The sequence below is a fragment of the Bos mutus genome, chromosome 16 (genome assembly GCF_027580195.1).
Source record: "Bos mutus isolate GX-2022 chromosome 16, NWIPB_WYAK_1.1, whole genome shotgun sequence".
NCBI lineage: Eukaryota > Metazoa > Chordata > Mammalia > Artiodactyla > Bovidae > Bos > Bos mutus.
In genome coordinates this window covers 20,252,010-20,271,916 of record NC_091632.1, presented here as the reverse complement: position 1 = coordinate 20,271,916, position 19,907 = coordinate 20,252,010, and the positions used below count along the sequence as shown (strand labels likewise).

At 41.4% G+C, this 19,907-nt stretch overlaps 1 protein-coding gene across 1 annotated transcript in view; it reads right to left on the bottom strand.

The window, feature by feature from the left end:
• NIBAN1 (niban apoptosis regulator 1) overlaps nucleotides 1-19,907 on the bottom strand; it is a 184,080-nt gene that overhangs the window by 22,068 nt on the left and 142,105 nt on the right. The window contains exons 6-8 of the mRNA XM_070384811.1: nucleotides 9,975-10,090; nucleotides 3,399-3,503; nucleotides 2,924-3,086 (exon numbers count right to left, since the gene is read on the bottom strand). Of these exons, the coding sequence (XP_070240912.1) occupies nucleotides 2,924-3,086; nucleotides 3,399-3,503; nucleotides 9,975-10,090 (384 nt within the window). The remainder of the gene's footprint in view (nucleotides 1-2,923; nucleotides 3,087-3,398; nucleotides 3,504-9,974; nucleotides 10,091-19,907) is intronic.

The window sequence follows — 19,907 nt, the reverse complement described above, 5'->3', positions numbered from 1 at the left end:
TCTCATTGTCAGGGGCCCACATGACTTTTTTTGAAGCTGAAGTGGTTCCTGCCTGGGAATCATTGTGCCCTCTGTTCTTGCCTCTTTTGTGGCATTTTTCATATTTTTTCCTTCTGTTTTGGTGTCTGTGATGTGACTTTTACTCTCTTCTACTTCTCTTCTTCCTAGGCGCCTCATAGGCCTTGTATTCAGCAGGGGCAGGATAAATGCTTATTAAATGATTCAGTATTCATGCAGCAGAATTTAAGCCAAGAATCACATGGGAGGAAATGGAGAGAAAGCTACTTTAATACTCCTGAAGTTTTTTTGAAATCCAAAGCCCTTTATCAATGCAGCTCGATGTGCACTTTCTTGTTTTAAAGGGGAAGAAAAGAGGCCTGATGAAAATATGTTTCTGATATTCCATTTTTAAAAGATCTGATCATGACTTCCTTTCAAGGCTTCCTTTAGGAAACCAAAACCAGTCCAGGGCAGAATATTTTTCCATCTTATGTGAAGGGATTTAGGCAAGAGAGAGAGACTCATTTAATTCAGGCCAAGAGAATGGCCACCATTAGGCTCAGCTCAGCTCAGCTCCAGTCAACAGGAATGTATTTGGCTGTGGCAGTTTAGTGTTGGCCATTTTAAGTTGTATAAAGCATTTCAACATACAGTCAACTCCAGATCAGTCATACTAATAAAGGAATAAGAGACCTGGGTAATAGGAACCAGAAAGCAGTCTGAAGTTAATTTATATCTGGCTGGAGAAGGCATCGCATGAACAGATAAACAATAGATTCAGACGCACACGCCTTGGCTCTAGTAAAGCCTCCTGCAACCTACTCTCAGGAGGACTTGTTAGAAGAGCCCAGCGTGAGCTAGGCTGCAGTATGAACAGAGCCTGAAGTGTAGAGGATAATCCTCCAAGCGGAAAATCCCATTAGGTTCCACATCTCTTGAACACAGGAACTAGATCTCCCCTGTTTGCTGCTAAAGCTGCATCACCTTGCTCAGAAAGCACTCGCTTTGTGAATGTCTTTTGAATGAATGACTGAGTGAATAATTTGAAAACTGACTACCTAAGAAAATTGCTGATAAACAATCACAGATAAGCCAGCATGCTTCCCTCTGAAATGATGTTCAGTGTGGTGTGCTTTGGGGTATGTAGGAGGCAGAAGTGTAGAATTTTATTCTGTAGAATTTCTTAGAGGCCATCTAAAGCCTCCTGGGAGGAAAGAGGCAAGCTTTTCTCTGTCAAGGGCCAGGTCAGGAACATTTTCAGCTTTGCCGCCCATATGATCTCAGTTCTAACAACTCAGCTATGCTCCTGCAGTGCCAAAGCAGCCAGACAATACAGAAAGGAGTAGGAACAGCCATCTTCCAGTAAAATGTAACTTATAAAAATAGTGGCAGGCTGGATTTGATCCAAGAGCCTCAGCATGCAGACCCTGATTGCATGGGCCCTTGTGATTTCAAGAGGAGGGCACCAAGGCACAGAGAAATTGAGTGATCTCCCTGAACCCACATACCCAGCTGACATTAGAGCTGGGGCCACAGAGGGTCCCTGATTTAGGACGGTTCAACTTTCAAGCTTTCAAGTTTACAATGAGGTGAAGAAAGCATTACCCATTCAGCAGAAGTGTTAGTTGCTCAGTTGTATCTGACTCTTTGTGACCCCACAAACTGTAGCCCACCAGGCTCCTCTATCTATGAGATTTCCCAGGCAAGAATACTGGAGAGGGTTGCCATTCCCTCCTCTATGGAATCTTCCTCACCCAGGGATCAAACCTGGGTCTCTTGCATTGCAGGCAGATTCTTTACTGTCTGGGCCACCGGGGAAACTACTTCAGATTTTGAAATCTGATCTCTTCCGGAGCAGGTGAGATGCAGTATGATGCTCTTTTTGGGATGCTGGGCAGGGTTAACAGCCACGGCTCCCATCAGGGACAGGATCACAGGCATAAACAACCAACCCACTGACAGCCATTCTGTACCCAGACAAACCTTTTTGTTTTTCCCCTTCAATACACTATTCAATAAATTACATGAGCTATTCAACACTTTATAATAAAACAGATCTTGCGTTAGGTGATTTTTCCCAACTATATGCTGATATACGTGTTCTGGGCGTGTTTAAGGTAACTAGGCTAAGCTATGATATTGGGTAGGTCAAGCGTATTAAATGCCTGCATTTCAATTATGATGAGTTTATTGGCTCGTAACCCTATGATAAGTGGAGGAAGATCTAGAAGATCTAGATTTATTGACTCTAACCCAAAAGCTTTTTTTCTTATTAAAGGAAAATCCATTATTCACTGATTTGGATATTCACTGTGAGTCTGCATACACCAGACACGATACTAAGCACAAGGAATACCTGAGTAAACTGGGGTGGCATGGCCCTACTCTTTAAGAGCTTACAGCAGGTGGAGGGCAGGGCAGAGCCATTACAATTTGGTGTAAGAGGTACAGGATCAGGACATACAGGCACCACTACAGGCAAGAGGCACTATGCCCTCCAGCCTGTGTCATTGAAGTTTCCATGGGGAGGTCCAGACCCTTAACAGCACCACTAGCATGCTCCTATTACAAGTATTACCACTTTCTCCCAAAGTCCCTCAGTTTAATTCTCCTCTGAAACTATGAATTCTCACCATGTACATGCTAAGTCACTTCAGTCGTGTCCGACTCTGCAACCCTATGGACTGTAGCCCGCCGAGCTCCCCTGTCCATGGGCTTCTCAAGGCCAGGATGCTAGAGTGGGTTGCTGTGCCCTCCTCCAGGGGATCTTCCCGACCCAGGGATCAAACCCACATCTCTTACGTCTCCTGCACTGGCAGAAGGGTTCTTTACCACTAGCGCCACTTGGGACATCTCACCCTGTGGAAGAGCTTTAAATGCACAGCTTATCTAGCTCATAGGAGCAGGCATTATCTCCACTGACCTTTGATCTTTCCAATTAAGAAGTTCTTTGAGTTCACAATCTGATCCATGTCTGAACGGATGGTTCCTTCCAGGCCCTTTGTCAGAGCCCTGCACTCCTCCTTCAAGGCGCTTAATCCTTCTGAAACTCGATGCTGAACCAGGTGGTAGGCCTCTTCAAGGAGCTGGAACAGAGAACAGCACACAGATTGGAGCTCTGTCATGTGTCAGAGCCTGATGGAGTCAAGCACAGGAGGGCGGGTTAATCACAGATGATCACAACATAAACAAAACCGTGTGCACATTCTAATTTTTCTTTCAAAGTCTGAGTTTGTTTGGATTAGTCCTGATGTATATGAGACTGAGCAGACTGGGCAGTTCTCCACCCAGGGAAGGAATTACGTATTAAAAAAAAAGAAAAACAAGACCTTAAAAAGAGAAGGGAAGGGAATGTTCATTTTGAGCAGCAGAGCTGGCCAAGCAGAATCATCACTCACCCCAAACCAGGCCCTCTTCCTGTCGTTCTTCTTCCCCTTCATTTTAGGCAGGATGTCTGTCTGAAGGGTTGGCATGAGCTCCTCCATCACCAGGTTACTCAGGATCTGTCGAGAGGAAGACAGCCACTATATCTGTGTCTCTATTTCTACTTGCCAAGGCAGAAGTGAGGGGTGGGATGAATTGGGAGATTGGGACTGACATATATATACCACTACGTATAAAATAGATAACTAATGAGAACCTACTGTAGAGCACAGGGAACTCTACTCAATACTCTGTGGTAACCTATAAACCTATAAGGGAAGGAAATCTAAAAAAGAGGAGATATATGTATAGACATAGCTGATTCACTTTGCTGTACAGCAGAAAATAACACAATGTTGTAAAGCAGCTATACTCAAATTAAAAAAAAAATGCTTAAGTGAAAAAACAAAACAAAGAGGAAGAAGAAAGCCTCAGAGCTGGGTTAGCTGGTAACACCTAAATCTGCACATCAGGCCAACTGAAGGTGTCATAACTGGCCACCCCTGTCCTGAATATTCATTGGAAGGACTCATGCTGAAGCTCCAATATTTTGGCCACCTGATACATAAAAACGAACTCATTGGAAAAGACTTTGATGCTGGGAAAGATTGAAGGCAGGAGGAGAAGGGGATGACAGAGGATGAGATGGTTGCATGGCATCACTGACTCAATGGACATGAGTTTGAGCAAACTCCAGGAGTTGGTAATGGACAGAGAAGCCTGGCGTGCTACCGTCCATGGGGTCTCAAAGAGTCGGACACGACTGAGTGACTGAACTGACTGACTGTCCTGGCTACCTAAGATTGTCCTGCACTCCATGAAATCTGTTAGGTTAATAGTTTAACTCTGAGTCTGAGACCTCAGAAAACTCTAGGAAGAGTCATAGAGGGTAAATGTTCTAAATATCTGCAGGGAACAGTCACGCCTGCTGACATTTTCCCGCTGGAAAGGACAAATTCCTCAACTTGAACTTCTACTATTTGAAATGGAACAATCTAATGCATTTAGGATAAGAGAGGAAACATCAATTATGGATAAGGGTATCCTTAGCAAAATTGTGAAGGGAGTAAGGCTTGGTTTTGGCAGCTTGAATCCTTGTCTGTATCCCCTGAGACCATTGTTTCCTCTTGAACTTTTCTGGGATCTAAGTGTCTTCATGCTCTTTGTCCCTACTACACCCTGAATCCCATCTCCATCTTCTTTAAAGTTTAGGAAAAGAAGGGAGTAACAAATACTTGGGAACAACTGGACATTGGTGGGATGAGAATACGGGAGAGGGGGTGTATACAGTTTTCAGAGTATTTTTTTCAATTGTTCCCAAGTCTTTCCTACAAATTTGCTTGGCTCAATGGAAGTGTTTCTTTTGAACGTGAGCAGTGATTTACCTGTCTGCACATAAGGCCCCACGTAACACTGGCCTTTCTTCTTTATATTCCCCCAAGGGAACTGGAGCAGTTTTGTTGTTTAGACTTAGATCTGTGGTGAGTTTTGGGGCTCACAGCTCAGCCTTCAGTATCAGGCTGCAGCCCAAGATTTAGAACAAGAATAACTTCGGGAAAGGAGGCAAGCAGAATCATAGTAGAGAATCATTTGACATCTGCTCTGTGAATTGAAAAAAATATTTGTCCAAAATAATTGACCTGCTCATAAACACTCAAATTAAGATTTGGGAAAGACTTTAAGGTCACTGGTCAGCCTCATGCTAGTGGAAATGCTCATGAGGTCACTAGATTTTGACTTTCAAAATGGCTCTGTTTACACGGGCTGTAACAGTCTAGATGAACTGAACAGGAACACTCCCAGGGTGGAGGTGGGTGAGTTGCTCAGTCCGCCTAGGTCTGTGAGTTCCTAGGAGAGAAGGCTGGGAGTCAGTGCAACCGGGGGAGTTCCATCATCTGTGATGTGGAACTTCAGGTGTGACTATGATTATAACAGGGGTAGGATTTCCACTAGTCCTACTAATTCACTGCTGGGGATGTTTGGACCTTTCTTAACCATTATCTGGGGAGCAGTCAAGATGTCAGTTCAGTTGAGTCACTCAGTTGTGTCTGACTCTTTGCGACCCCATGGGCTACAGCATGCCAGGCTTCCCTGTCCATCACCAATCCCTGGAGTTTGCTCAAACTCATGTCCATCGAGTCAGTGATGCCATTTTTGAGGATTTTTGAGGAGTTAAAGAGAAACCTGACATGTGTAAATCGCATAGAAATCAGCAAGTGCCCAAACTGGGTTCAAGTACATAATTAATAATTCATGAACCTTATCTTGCCCAATGGAGTAAATTCTTGTTGGACACACCTGCCCAAGAGTGAGGAAAGCATTGGCATTGGGAGCGTGAGCTAAGAGCCTGAGGAGACTAAAGCCAGAATTTAATTATCCAAATCCATCCTTTTGCAGAGATTGGCTTGAATCTGAGCATGAGTGTGAAGAAGATTTGAAGATGAAAATGTTACACAGTCCAAAGAAAAAAAAATGCTCCATTTGGGTGGGCTTGCAGTTTGCTTTTAGTCTTTCCCATACAATGTTCCAAGAAATTTGGTTCTATTTTATAACTTAAGGGATTGGAAAGGAAATATGTCTGGGAAAAAAAGAAGGGGGATGAGAGTGGGTTGATGGAGAAGGAGGGGCGGGGAGTGTGAGATTAGGGAATAGCCCTTGGACAGGCAACAGCCAACTCTGTCTCCTCCCAACAGTTCATCTTATTTCTGTATCTGTCAGCCCCAGCCCTCTCTGACTGTGAACTGCTCCTCACCAGCCCAGGACCTGCTCTGGGATTTCCTGCCTTGGTCAGCCCTCCATGAGCAGGGTCCAGAGCCCTGGGGCTACCAGGGAGAAAGCAGTTAATTTAATAAAAACAAATCATATTAATGAAGGGGTTTCCCAACCTTCTTCCTTCAGAATAGAAACCACTGAGTTTTACCATAAGGAACCTAAAAATATTTCCTGTGCTTTAAATAAAAGGGGCGCGTGTGTACATTTAACTGCTGGGATTTAACTGGGAGATTTAAAAATTCCATCACACATATAAGAAACCAAACGCACCATTAGGTTGATGGAAACCAACAATTCCAGGCTCACTCCCTGAGCTGTTCTTCTACAGTTGCTCAGTCGTGTCTGACTTTTTATGACCCCATGGACTGCAGCACACCAGGCTTCCCTGTTCTTCACTATCTCCTGGAGCTTGCTCAAACTCATGTCCATTGAGTCAATGATGTCATCCAACCATCTCATCCTCTGTTGCCCTCTTCTCTTCATGTCCTCAATCCTTCCCAGCATCAGGGTCTTTTCTAAGGAGTCAGTTCTTCGCATCAGGTGGCCAAAGTGTTGGAGCTTCAGCTTCATTCCGTGAAGGCCACACTACATTTACATTTCATATGCTGCAGCTGTGGGGAAGGTGTGAGGCCCAGAAATACTGCCCTCTTTACTGAGGCTGACTCCATGGTCTGACCAGGCTGTTGGCCGCATGCCTTTCGTGTTACTGAGCAACCAAGTGTGAAATAGTGCATTTAAAGTGGGTCACATTCAAGGTCACCAGAAAAAGACGACTTGAACATATGGACAAGGGAAAAATGTGGATAGCTTTCTGGTCTTGAAACCACCCTGATGTGTGGGAATTTTGAGCTGTTCTCTTAGCCCATCTGGTTAATTTAAAAGCAAATAAAAAATAAATCACGTAACTTGTATTTACATTTTCCAAAATGCTTTCCCTCATGACTTCATTTGATACATTTTTAATTGACAAGTAGAAAATATACTGATGCTTTTACTGGGGTACAAATATTTTCACCTTAATAGTCTGTCAGGCAAATTATTCTAAGATATTTGCTTTGCCTGGACACTTGCCTAAAATAACCACCAGCACGAGGGCATGCCATACTTGCTGTATGAGTCATTACTATGAAGATAATAATGTAGCATTGCTGAAAATCTTCTGAATACAGTCTCCGAGGGTAGAAGGGGTTAGGATAATGTTATGGTTAAGTTCTTAGCAGATAGGAAAACAATGCAAATAAACGCAGTGCTTTAAACAAAAGATGTCACATTCTCAAACTCAGTCATGCTATGCCCTTTTCTTTAACTACTTGGTAGCTTCTTTGGGACCTTGACCTGTTTTTTCTGTGAGTCTTAGGATAGAGGTTGCTTCAGTTCCATGTGTAACGGCTAAGATGAAGTTTACCCTCACCAGGCCTCACACAGGAAAAGTCTTGAAAGTTATTTCCTTTCAGCAGCTTCTTCAAGGTTCACCTGACATGGCTCAAAATGCAAGTCGGTCACAGACTGGTTTTGTGACTTGGGCCAACTTCTCTGAATGTTCTTTCTCCCGCCTGGAGGGTACTGGACGAATAATCCTGAACTGCCGTTCCAGTGCTCACATTTTATGAGGTTGTGACTTTACGAAAGAAACTCAAATTCCTAGAGGAGCAAAAGCGTTTACTGATTTCTTCTGTTTCTTTTTCCCCTTTAAGGTATTTTTAAAATTTTTTATTTTATTTTTAATTGGAAGATAATTACTTTACAATACCGTGTTGGTTTCTGCCATACATCAACATGAATCAGCCATAAGTATACATATGTCCCCTCCCTCTTAAGCTTCCCTCCCACCTCCTACCCCTTCCCACCCCTCTAGGTTGTCACAGAGCCCCAGTTTGAGTTCCCTGAGTCATATGGCAAATTCCCACTGTCTCTCTATTTTATATACGTTAGTGTATATGTTTCAAGGCTACTCTCTCAAATCATCTGCCCTATTCTTTCCCCACTGTGTTGAAAAGTCTGTTCTTTATGTCAGTGTCTCCTTTGCTGACCTGCAAATAGATTACCGGTACCATATTTCTAGATTCCATATATATATGTTAATATATGATCATTATTTTTCTCTTTCTGACTTACTTTACTCTGTATATTAGGCTCTAGGTTCATCCACCTCATTAGAATCGACTCAAATAAGATATTTTTTTTATTCTGCAAAATTAGCACCTTCCTATGACTGCTGCTAATGCTTTATGATGTCCATATATGTACAGATCACACATGGTCCCACATACACTGCCTTGTTCTCTGGATGCTTCTAGGTATGTCTCGCCTCACCAGACTGGCAAGGCATGAGTCATTTCACTCTATCACACCTTAAAGCAATTCACACATATCAGCCCAAAGCGAAGAGCAGAAAGTCAATCCTCGCCCCCAACACACAAAAAAACACCCAAACTCAATACTCAGCTCTCAGAAAAGAACTATTAGGTACCTGCTTTCCATGGGATAGTGAAGGAATGTGAGCTGATATAAGATTTCAAATGAAAGAAAAACAAACAAACAAACAAGTACCTTAACTTAACTCAAGGAGCTAAATAACTGTTTAACTTGAACCTACAAAGGTACGTGCTTCCTCCAAATATGAGAAATCAACAATTGACTAAAGTTCTTAAGTCTCAGGATGGAAAATAAATGAGTTTAGACTCTACCGAAGAAAAAGAAGGGGGAGGAGGAGGAGGGAAGAAAGAGAAGGAGACAGAAGAGGAGGAGATTCCGCGTCATATGTTAAAACAATAAAGAACAGCCCATTATCATGAGAAAATGTTTCTAGCTTTAGATATTTAATGACCATATAAAAGCAAGATACCATCTGGCATCTTCCAAATACTGTTCCCTCAAATTTCACTGGCCCCCAAAAGAGGCATTCTGGGCTATGAGGGGAAGTTAAAGAAGAGCATTCTTGGACCCTCTGCGCTTCTAATTAAATAATGTCCACACCCAGCCTCTTCTTTCTGGTTGAATCAGCCTGTGATTGGTGTCCTCATGGCGGATGGGGTCACATCATGAAACATAGTTTCCTTGGAGATCTATAACAATGTACCTGGTACCAAACCAACCCAGACACTTAGCCCTTGATTGACATTTAATCAAGGTCATGGGAAACTATGGATCTGGACCACAGGAGATAGAGCACTAGAAAAGGTAAATGAAACATCTAGAAAACTATCTAATGCTTTCAAATTTGGTATCCTTTAATTACTTCATTTATAAATCATTCCATAGATGAAGACAGCTATTTGCCAACTACTTTTCCAACAACATCTTATTTAATTCTCACAACCTGTCAGGCAAACATTATCATTCCTATTTTTTCAGAGGAGTAACCTAAAACAGAGAAGTTAAATAACTTGGCAGGCTTTGACCCAAATCTGCTGACTTAAAGTCCCACCACAAACTTTGCACTACGCCACACTGCTCACATTTGCTGCTAGTCACGAAGCACAGGTCACTTGAGAGAATATGCTTTTTCCGGAAAGAAACTGGAAGTGGTTCTTCCACTGCGGTTGCAGTTGTCTGGACGGCCCTGCTGCAGGTCTGGAGGCCCGGAGTGCCCAGTCTGCAGGTCTTTAGAGTGCCCAGCAGCTTGCTGATCAAATGCTTCTAGACAATGAGAGAAACGCCCTACAGAACCACATCTTCCACGCCTGCAATTACTTTTGTTTGTTTGTTTGATAGTTTATTATGATCCTGACCTCCTACCACTTAGAGAACAGGATCCAAGATTCTGAGCCCCACGTTACCTGGACTTCATCCCCAGTGACCATCTCCCACGAGCCATAGTGTCCTTTCTCCTGTCGAAAGAATTGAACAGCTTCCAAAAAGGCTTGGGCTTCAAATGTCGTCTGCTTCATGTAATCTGAAAGAAAGAGGCAAGGGCATTTAGCAAAGAAAACATTCTTAATTTAATATTCTTCCATGGTTCAGAGACCATTACCTGAGTATTACAAGGAATAGAATTATGAGACACAAAAAAGTTAAGTACTGAATTCAAAGTTCTTTTGCAGGTAGGGACATGCCTGGTGATCTAGTGGCTAAGACTCCATGCTCCATTGCAGGGGGCTGGGGTACCATCCCTGGTCAGGGAACTAGATGCCATGTGCTGCAACTAAGAGTTCAAATGCCATAACGAAAGACCCCATGTGCTACAACTAAGACCCATCGCAGTCAAATAAATAAAACAATATTAAAAAAATAATAAAACAACAACAAAAAACCTCAAAGGTCATTTGCATGAATGAAAACGAACTTTCAGGTGTATATCACATGACTTCCTCATTATACCAGCTGATTAACTCTATCAGTTACTAGACATGCTGGTTATGACCATTTATCTATACCCATGTATCCTTCTTGTAAATGTTTCCCTCAGACATCCAGGTCTAGTGGCTTTATGCCACCAACTGTAACACCTCAGTAACGCAGACTACTCTTTAAAGTGCCTCATGTAACCAAGGGACCCCTCCCAGTTCCCCCCCAAAAAAATCAACTGATACCAACTTTTTGTCAAAATGACATCAGTATAAAAGGCTGATTTTTGCAAATGAAGGATAATAATTGTTAAAACATACAGTAAGAAACTGTTATTGCTAGGTATGTTACATATGTCAGTGACATCTCACAAAACCCTCTGAGGTGAGTGTTATTATCATCTCTAGTTTATAGATGAGGAGACTGAAAACACAGAGAGCTCAATTAATTGCCTAAGATCAAATACCAATAAGGAAATGAACTTGGGCAGTCTGATTCAAGAACCTACTTCAAAGCACCACACTACACTGCCTCACATATTAGTTTTGGGGTTTGCCTTTCCAAACACATTGGATTTTTAAAAGGTATTCTATCTGAGAGGTAATATCCTACCACAAAGGAATGGACACCTAATGGTACAGGGTTTTTAAGTGTGCTGAATGGCTTTCCCAGAATTCCACAAATCACTCCATGCATGCAAATATGCTCAATTTCTGCTATGGACTGAATGCTTGTGTCTCCTAAAATTCATATATTAACACCTCAATCCCCAAAATGTGATATTTAGAGATGGAGGCTTTGGGAAGTAATTAGGTCACGAAGGGGTCGATCCCTTAGGGTGGACGTAGAAGCCAAATACATAATACACAACGGAATACTACTCAGCCACAAAAAGGAACAAAACTGGGTCATTTGCAGAGACCTGGATGGACCTAGAGTCTGTTACACAGAGTGAATAAGTCAGAAAGAGAAAAACAAATATCATATATTAACATACTTTTGTGGAATCTAGAAAAATGATAGTTGTTTAGTTGCTAAGTTGTATCCAATTCTTTGCAACCCCATGGAGTGTAGCCTTCCAGGCTCCTCTATCCAGGGGATTTCCCAGGTAAGCATATGGAGTGGGTTGCCATCTCCTTATTGGCAGGGCAGAAATAGAGACATACACATAGAAAACAGACATGTGGACATGAGGGGAGGGGGAGGAGGGGTTGGATGAATTGGGAGATTGGGATTGACATATATACAGTACCATATGTCAAACAGATAGCTAGTGGGAACCTACTGTTTACCTCAGGGAGCTAGCTCAGTGCTCTATGGTGACCTAGAGGCGTGGGATGTAGGTGGGCAGGGAGGTTCAAGAAGGAGGGGATATATGCATATGTATGCTGATTTGCTTTGTTGTATAGCAGAAACTAGCACAGTACTATAAGGCAGCTATATTCCAATTTTAAAAAAAGAAAAGGCTTACTCCCTCGCTTTCCTTCCTCTGTCTCTCTCTCTCATCAGACACCAGAACTACCACTGCCTTGGTCTTGGACTTCCAAGAGCGTGATATTTGTTGGAGCAGCCCAAACTAACCCAGAATATTTTCAACACATAAAACTAGCTCATGGAGGATACAGTGATAACCATTTATAGGAATATTAGCAAGGAAGTGAATTTTAGAAATAATCTAATCTAACAATAAAGAAATCAAAACTTAGGAAAGGGAAATAAAGTGGGCGAAGTGAAGTGACTGAAAGGGCCAAGTATCCTATCTTCTGCTTCTCCCCAGTAGGACACAAAGTTCTTTTGCCAAGAGCATAGGCTCTGTATTCATAGGGTGATGTTAGATTGGTTAGCTGAAGGCAGCTGATTTGCTGGGGGGACCTTCAAAGCTTTAGCCAATGGGAGTGCTCAGTCAGTGACTCAGTGGTTGATTCGGGGACTGAGCAGAAAGAACCTAAATTTAGAGGATCAATCTGCTTCAAAGGGGGACAATCAATTAATAGATTGTAGATGACTCTTTCAAGACTGGCTTACTAGGTCATAAGCCTCAGGAACTTGGAAAAGAGAAACTACAACTCAAGAAATAGCCTCTGTAAGAGCATGAGCAAAATTCTTCACAATGAGGATACCATGACGCTCAGAAGGTCCACATTCAAAAATGTGGAAGAGTAACTGACATTTCTCGTATCAACAGAAAGACTGGTTAAAATCTAATTCAGAAAAAGGGCATGTCCCAAGAATCAGGTTTTTAAATTGAAGCGTTTTCTTCTTTGTTATTATTTTTTCTTGGTTTGGCAATTGATTTAGTGTTTAACCTTAAGGGTTTGGAAAACACAAATTAAGATTTTGGTATAAAATTGACAACAAGGGGCTGTGATATGGGACTCAGTACACTGGAACTATACCAACTGAGATGGAAACTGTAATTACTACATTGAGATTCAAAACTGACTCATGAGCTCTTATTTTTAACAGCTGTTTTCATTTCCAGCCTAAGGAAACAAAGAGATGGAAGAAAATGTGGTACTTAGATGAATTGCCAGACCCATGAGCCTACAAATGAGGTTTAAGTTCTTCAGGTCCTTACAAGAAGCATAAATTTACTTATTTCTTCTCAAACTGATCCAAGTAACCGAAGAAAGAATCTGAAATCCAGTAAATACCATGTATATCTATATATAAAAAAAAACTATGACACTCCCACTGATGGTTGATTTTACAAAGGTCTTCGGAAAACATAACTGAAGAAATGAGATTTGAAGGCAAGATGTGGAGTCAGAGAGAAGTCAAAGAAGAAACAGAAGAGCTAGAATGTAGTAATGGTGCAGGATGGAGCACCTGAATATAGGCAGAGAAGAAAAGTATTAGTAATCAAATGGACCATAAAGGAAATTATAGTCATTGAACAGTAGTAATAAAATTTAAAAGAATAAGGACATGAATCTCCATTTTGGACTGTACCATTAAGGCAGACTTAGATCGGATTTTAACTACTCTTTTTCCATATGGTAAAAAGGGTCTAATTACTGATTTCATCATTAGATTTTTAGCTTATAAAGTGATTAATTTATATAAAACTTTTAGAATAGTACCTGCCACATAATAAGTTGCTTTATGGATACTGGTTCTCATGATTATAAACAAAGTTCAATAGAAACTGCCAGATCATTAAGGAAATAAAGAACAAAGGTTTGCTTTGTAAAGGACAGAGCTACATTGCATGGGTCATATGATATTCATTTCTTCTAAGCTGCTTGCAGAGGCATTGCTGAACTCAGCCAGAAAGTACAGGTGTTTGAAAGAAACCAGATTATCAGTTATTTAATCAACTTCCTGCCACAGATCCCATGGGAACAAATTCCAGGATCACAATCACCCACTCCCCTGCCAACAAGAAATTGAGAGTTAGTTCAATGGCCCCCAGGATCAACAATGGCTTTTGGTCTTTCAGCCTTCTTCCTGTAAGATGACTCACAAAGATGGCAGGCATCAACTCAAACTCAACTTTTCCAGCATGAGTTAAGAGGATGCTCAAAGACACAGATGTGCTGAGAAGAACTTAAGCATGGTTAAATCCAGCTCCTTCATTTTATGGACAAGGAAACTGGAAGAAGAAATGGTTAATTTCTTAGCTGAAGGTCACACAGCTGGTCAGAATCAGAGCCAAGAGTTGAAAAAGTGCCTCTGGCATGTCACAAGCAGCCTTGGCATTCATGCTCACTTAAATCATAGACTATGAGAGTTAGAAGTGATCCCAAAGGTCACCCAGCCTGAGCTCTTGTTCAATGCTGGGAGCCTTCAGAATTCATGACAGACACGCATCCAGCCATAGCTTGACTATTTCCAGTGACAGGAAGCTCATAATGTAATGAAATAGTCTTTTTTTTTTTTTTTTGTCACTGAACTGTTGTAATTATTTGAAAATTTTTCCTTCTGCTGAGCCAAAACCTGTTTCCACAAACTCTCATTAATCCTGCTTCTGCCTTTCAGAGCAAAATAGACAAGTTTACTCTTCTTCCACATGGTAGCTAAAAGATAGCTGAGTATTCTCATTTTCCTGCAATCATCTTTTAAACAATATAACTTAGGGATATTTTTTTAGAAGTTGGCCCTCCTTTTTCCTTCCTTCTCTTAGTGACCATTTTGAATCTATCAATGTATTTCTTAAATTTAGAGCATGATTGAATACACTACAAAAAATACTGTCTATCCAGTGCAAATTATGTAAAGTAGAAAGATTATGTTCCTCTTTCTGGTCCCTAACCTCTTTTTTCATCAGTCACACCATACTTTTGGCTCATACCTTTTTCATAGTCCAATAAAACCCCTATAACTTTTTCATATCACACCTTGTCAATCTAAGCCTTTTCTAACCTGTATTTCTGCTTTTGATTTTGAAGTGCAGGCTTTAACATTACCCTGATTAAATTACAACTTGTTATAATGAGTTCGTGCCCCAGAGCCTGCCATAATCATTTAAAAAAATTGTAATTCTGTCTTTAGACTCCCATTTACCCCAGTATCATCTGAAAACTTGGTGGGCTTACCTTCTACGTTTCTATCCAACTCACGGACAAAAACATTCATCAGATCAAGGGTGAGGACAGAGGCCTGCGAAACTCTAAACATTTTAGGAGACAGATGGGAGACACATCTTGGCCATTCAGTCAACAATCATATCCTCAGGGCTAAGACATGTCTATTTTCCTTAGTCTCTTCCTAGTTCTCATCTGTGCAGCTGCATGGAAAATCATATTTGGGAGACATGATTATGAATTTTTGCAAGGGAAAGAAAGCTCCTTTAGGCCCCGTGGGAACAATTATTCATGGGGCCAGCCAGAGAGAAATCGCTTTTGTTTTTTCCACTTATACAGATTTACTGCACGTCTGAGTCAACTGAAACGCCAAAGCTCCAAGGCCTATGTAGTCATTCTGGATTTTGACTCTGGCTGCTATGTCGGGACTCCCTGACTCGAGCTGGGTTTGGAAGCTGCCTTGTTATTTTATTTCATCGGTAAACTGTGCCAAGCCATGTTAGCCAATCTGCCTGGTGATTTGTGCAAGTTATGTAACGGCATTACTCACTCCACTGCTATGGGCTCATCTCAGTAATGTATACTTCTAAACTGTCTTCAGCTTCAGGTCATATGTCGTCTTTTTTTAGGAGAGCTGCAGCAAGGCTGTTTTGTCCTATTTTCTTTTCCAGAGCAGAGAAGCAGTACGGGGGGAAAGGAACCAACATTTTTTTAATTCTGTCATGGAGTATGAACCATAGGAGATGTTTACACACACTATCTCCTATAATTCTTTCAATAATCCCATTAGGTAGGAATTCATATTCCCACTTTAAGGCTGACAAAGAAACTGAGTTTCAGAAAAGTTAGCTAATCTATTTAAACTAGTAGATAGACAAACAAGGCCTCTTTGCTTCCAATATCCTGTTATAACACTCTCTGGTTTTATTTTTTTAACTTTTTATTTTGATATAATCATAGATTCACATTTTTATAAGAAACAATACAGAGAGATTCAATATATCCTCACCCAGTTTTCCCTAATGGAATATCTTGTAAAACTATGGTGCAACATCACAGGCAGGAAATTGACACTGATGCAATCTAGCCACCTTATTCAGATTTCATCAGTTTTATATGCACAGGTCGTGTGTGTGTGTGTGTGTGTGTGTGTGTGTGTTGTGGCTTAAGAATTATTGTAAATTTTATTTCCACCTCAAAGTTTAGAATCATATAATTCTAGAGTTTGATTATACCTTAGGGATCATTTAGTCCAAAGCATTCATTTAATTAGTGAGCGGCTTGAGGGCTATAATGTGATATGCATTATTAAAACAGAATAAAACCCCCTCATTGGAATTAAAAATGAATGATATCTGTCCCAATAAAATTATGGCACCCCACTCTAGTACTCTTGCCTGGAAAATCCCATGGATGGAGGAGCCTGGAAGGCTGCAGTCCATGGGGTTGCTGAGGGTCAGACACGACTGAGCGACTTCACTTTCACTTTTCACTTTCATGCATTGGAGAAGGAAATGGCAACCCACTCCAGTGCTCTTGCCTGGAGAATTCCAGGGACAGGGGGAGCCTGGTGGGCTGCCATCTATGGGGTCGCACAGAGTTGGACACGACTGAAGTGACATAGCAGCAGTAGCAGTATGAGACCTAGCCCCGGGATTAATTAGAAATCCCTAAATCATATTTTGTAAACTGCCAGACTAAAATATTCATCTACATCTACTGGCCAAATCATACTGTGTTAGTGAGCACAGACCTGCTAGAAAGAGAAGAGGAATAAGCCAAGAAGGAATGTATATATCCTGAAGATCCAGGGACCCCAGGATGAATTATAATGGTGTTACTCTAGGTGAAACTACTGTACAAAAATATAATACAAGATACAATAATACAATAATACAAGAACTCACCCTGAGGATATAAAAGACCTCTTAAACTAAGGAAAGAAAGGTGTTTCCTTTGTTTTGATAGAATGTCTTAACCACACAGAAAAACTGCATTCCTCATCCAGCTGAAAGGGGTACATCTCATGAATTTTTGACTTGTCAGTTATTATAAGACTATTAACACAGAGAAGGAAGTGGTGATTACTAAAAAAAGTGAAGACAGACTAACCTCATTTACTTTAGATAGACATATTATGTTGGTAGAATACCTACCATTGGCTTTGGAGACATCCTGTATCTAGATTTTAGCAAGGCAAATATTAAGAGTTTTGCATAATTTTGACTGACACACTGAAGAAACTTGGATTAGTTGATAATGCAAATAAACATAATGAAGTAGTGAAACAGCCTGAATGATGGGTGCTGGTTAAAGGGCTGATGTTATAGAAATCCTAGCTGCTGCTGCTGCTACTGCTGCTAAGTCGCTTCAGTCGTGTCCAACTCTGCTCGACCCCATAGACGGCAGCCCACCCGGCTCCGCCATCCCTGGGATTCTCCAGGCAAGAACACTGGAGTGGGCTGCCATTTCCTTCTCCAATGCATGAAACTGAAAAGTGAAAGTGAAGTCGCTCAGTCGTGTCTGACTCTTCGCAACCCCACGGACTGCAGCCTACCAGGCTCCTCCACCCATGGGATTTTCCAGGCAAGAGTACTGGAGTGGGGTGCCATTGCCTTCTCCGGACATCCTAGAGGAAACGATTTTCAATTACTTGGAAAAGGTAATATATAGACAAGACAGACAGAGATAGTTAGGTAACCCTAGGGTTTCACTTAACTGTGAGCTCAGTGCAAGTCAGTGGTGTGATTCAGTGAAACATAGAGCAGGTGAGGCTGGACAACAGGAGTGTAGAATATATCAAAGACAATGACGGTTACAATGACGGTTAGAATGATAGATTCTAAGATACACTCCTCTGAGCTTATCATTGTATACTTCCAGCTCATGCTGAGCAACACAACATCTTTTTAAAATGTTAAAAATAAAGAAAAAAAGGTGGAGTACTTCTGAAGAAGACCAACTAAATGAGGACTCACATCCTTGGCAAGAAAAAACCTAGACGGAAGAAATCATTTTCTGTAAGAGCTGCAATGTACAAGAGGACTGGATTTGTTCTGTGTAGATTTCAGATACTAGAGTCAGGATAGCATGGTCCAAAGTAGAGTACTTAGAATACTTTGAGTCAGTACTCTGAGTCAAAATTTCTAACATTTAGATTTATCTTAGAGTGACACAGGCTCCAATAATTTGTCAAAAGTTTCAAGATGAAGTGCTCGATTGGGGCTGAGTTACCCTGCAGATGGTGTACAGACTTGCTTAAATTTCTCTATTACACACTGTCATGACATCATGTACCTTCTCACCATAGCACTTAGAACAATTAAAATTTCATAGTTGTTAGTGTAATTATTTAAATAGGCCTTTTTTTCCAAGACTGTAAACTCTAAGAGGACAGGAGACTGCTCTTTGCATTCATCTGCACCCTCAATACCTGGTCGAGTGTTTGGCACATCAGAAAGGAAAAGAAAGAAAAGAAATGAGGGAAAGAAGGAAGGAAGAGAGGAAGGGAGAAAAGGAGGGAGAGAGGGTTTCAAATACCAGAGAGAGGGCTGGACTAAGTCTCTTTATAAAGTTCCTTCTAAACTGAGATTTCTTGATTACAAACAAAAACCAAGCATTGCAAGTGAATCAGATTCTCTTAATAAGTCTTTCCCCTACTATTGTAAAGAGCTTCTGAAGGAAATGGATGTATTCATCTCAGTGCTTCTCAGACTTTGTTGAGCATCAGAATCCCCAGGAGAGCTCGATGAACTGAATGTTGGGCCCCACCCCAGAGTCTCTGATTCAGCAGGTCTGCTCTAGGGCCCCAGAATTTGCATTTCTAACGAGCTCCCTTTTCATGCTGTGAAATCAGTTCTGAATACTCATTGAAAGGACTGATGCTGAAGCTGAAACTCCAATACTTTGGCCACTGATGCAAAGAACTGGCTCTCTGGAAAACATCCTGATGCTGGGAAAGGTTGAAGGCGGGAGAAGGGGATGACAGAGGATGAGATGGCTGGATGGCATCACCAACTCGATGGACATGAGTTTGAGCAAGCTCCGGGAGTTGGTGATGGACAGGGAAGCTTAGCGTGCTGCAATTCATGGGGTTGCAAAGAATCAGACACGACTGAGCGACTGAACTGACTGAATGAGCTCCCAGGTGAGGCTGCTGCTGCAGGTCCAGGGCACACGTTCTTGAGAACCATTTCTTTACCCAACATGAAGGGAATGATTCTCAAACAGAAGAATCACCTCAAGTGCTTGTTAAAAATATGATTCTTGACCTTGCCCCAGAGATTCCAATTTAGCAGGTCTGGGATTGTACCCAGGAATCTGAATTTAAACAAGCTCTTCAGGTGGTTCTATTGCAGGTGGTTTGCTGACCAGATTTTGAGAAAGCAAATTACATAGAAGCAAGAGATACAGTGGAAGGTTGTGGCTCCTGAATGCTTAGTGTTTTGATGATGGCTTTCTCTCATTGTCAGGTTAAGAAATGTCCCCTTTGGTCATGGGTAAACCTATGGCTGATTCATGCTGATGTTTTGTAGAAACCAATACAATACTGTAAAGCAATTATCCTTCAATTAAAAATAAATAAAACAAAAAAAAATCCCCTTTGTCAACTGCTTGCTCACTTAATACAAATGAACCTTTCTACTTACTAAAGGTGATGTATAAAAATAGTACTATGATGAAGATTTACCAAAGGTATGTGGATAAGGAGGCACTTTAGGTTCGTGAGAACATCTTCTCACATGACTGGAACTCTACCCATGGAGGGGAACCCCCATTCACTTCAGAAGCGGTTATCATTGTCTGAACATATATCATCAGTTGTAACCCTAGTTGAACCTCATTTTCCTTTTTTTGGTACAGTGGCTATGTGGACTGTATCTTCTGTGGCAGCCTTCT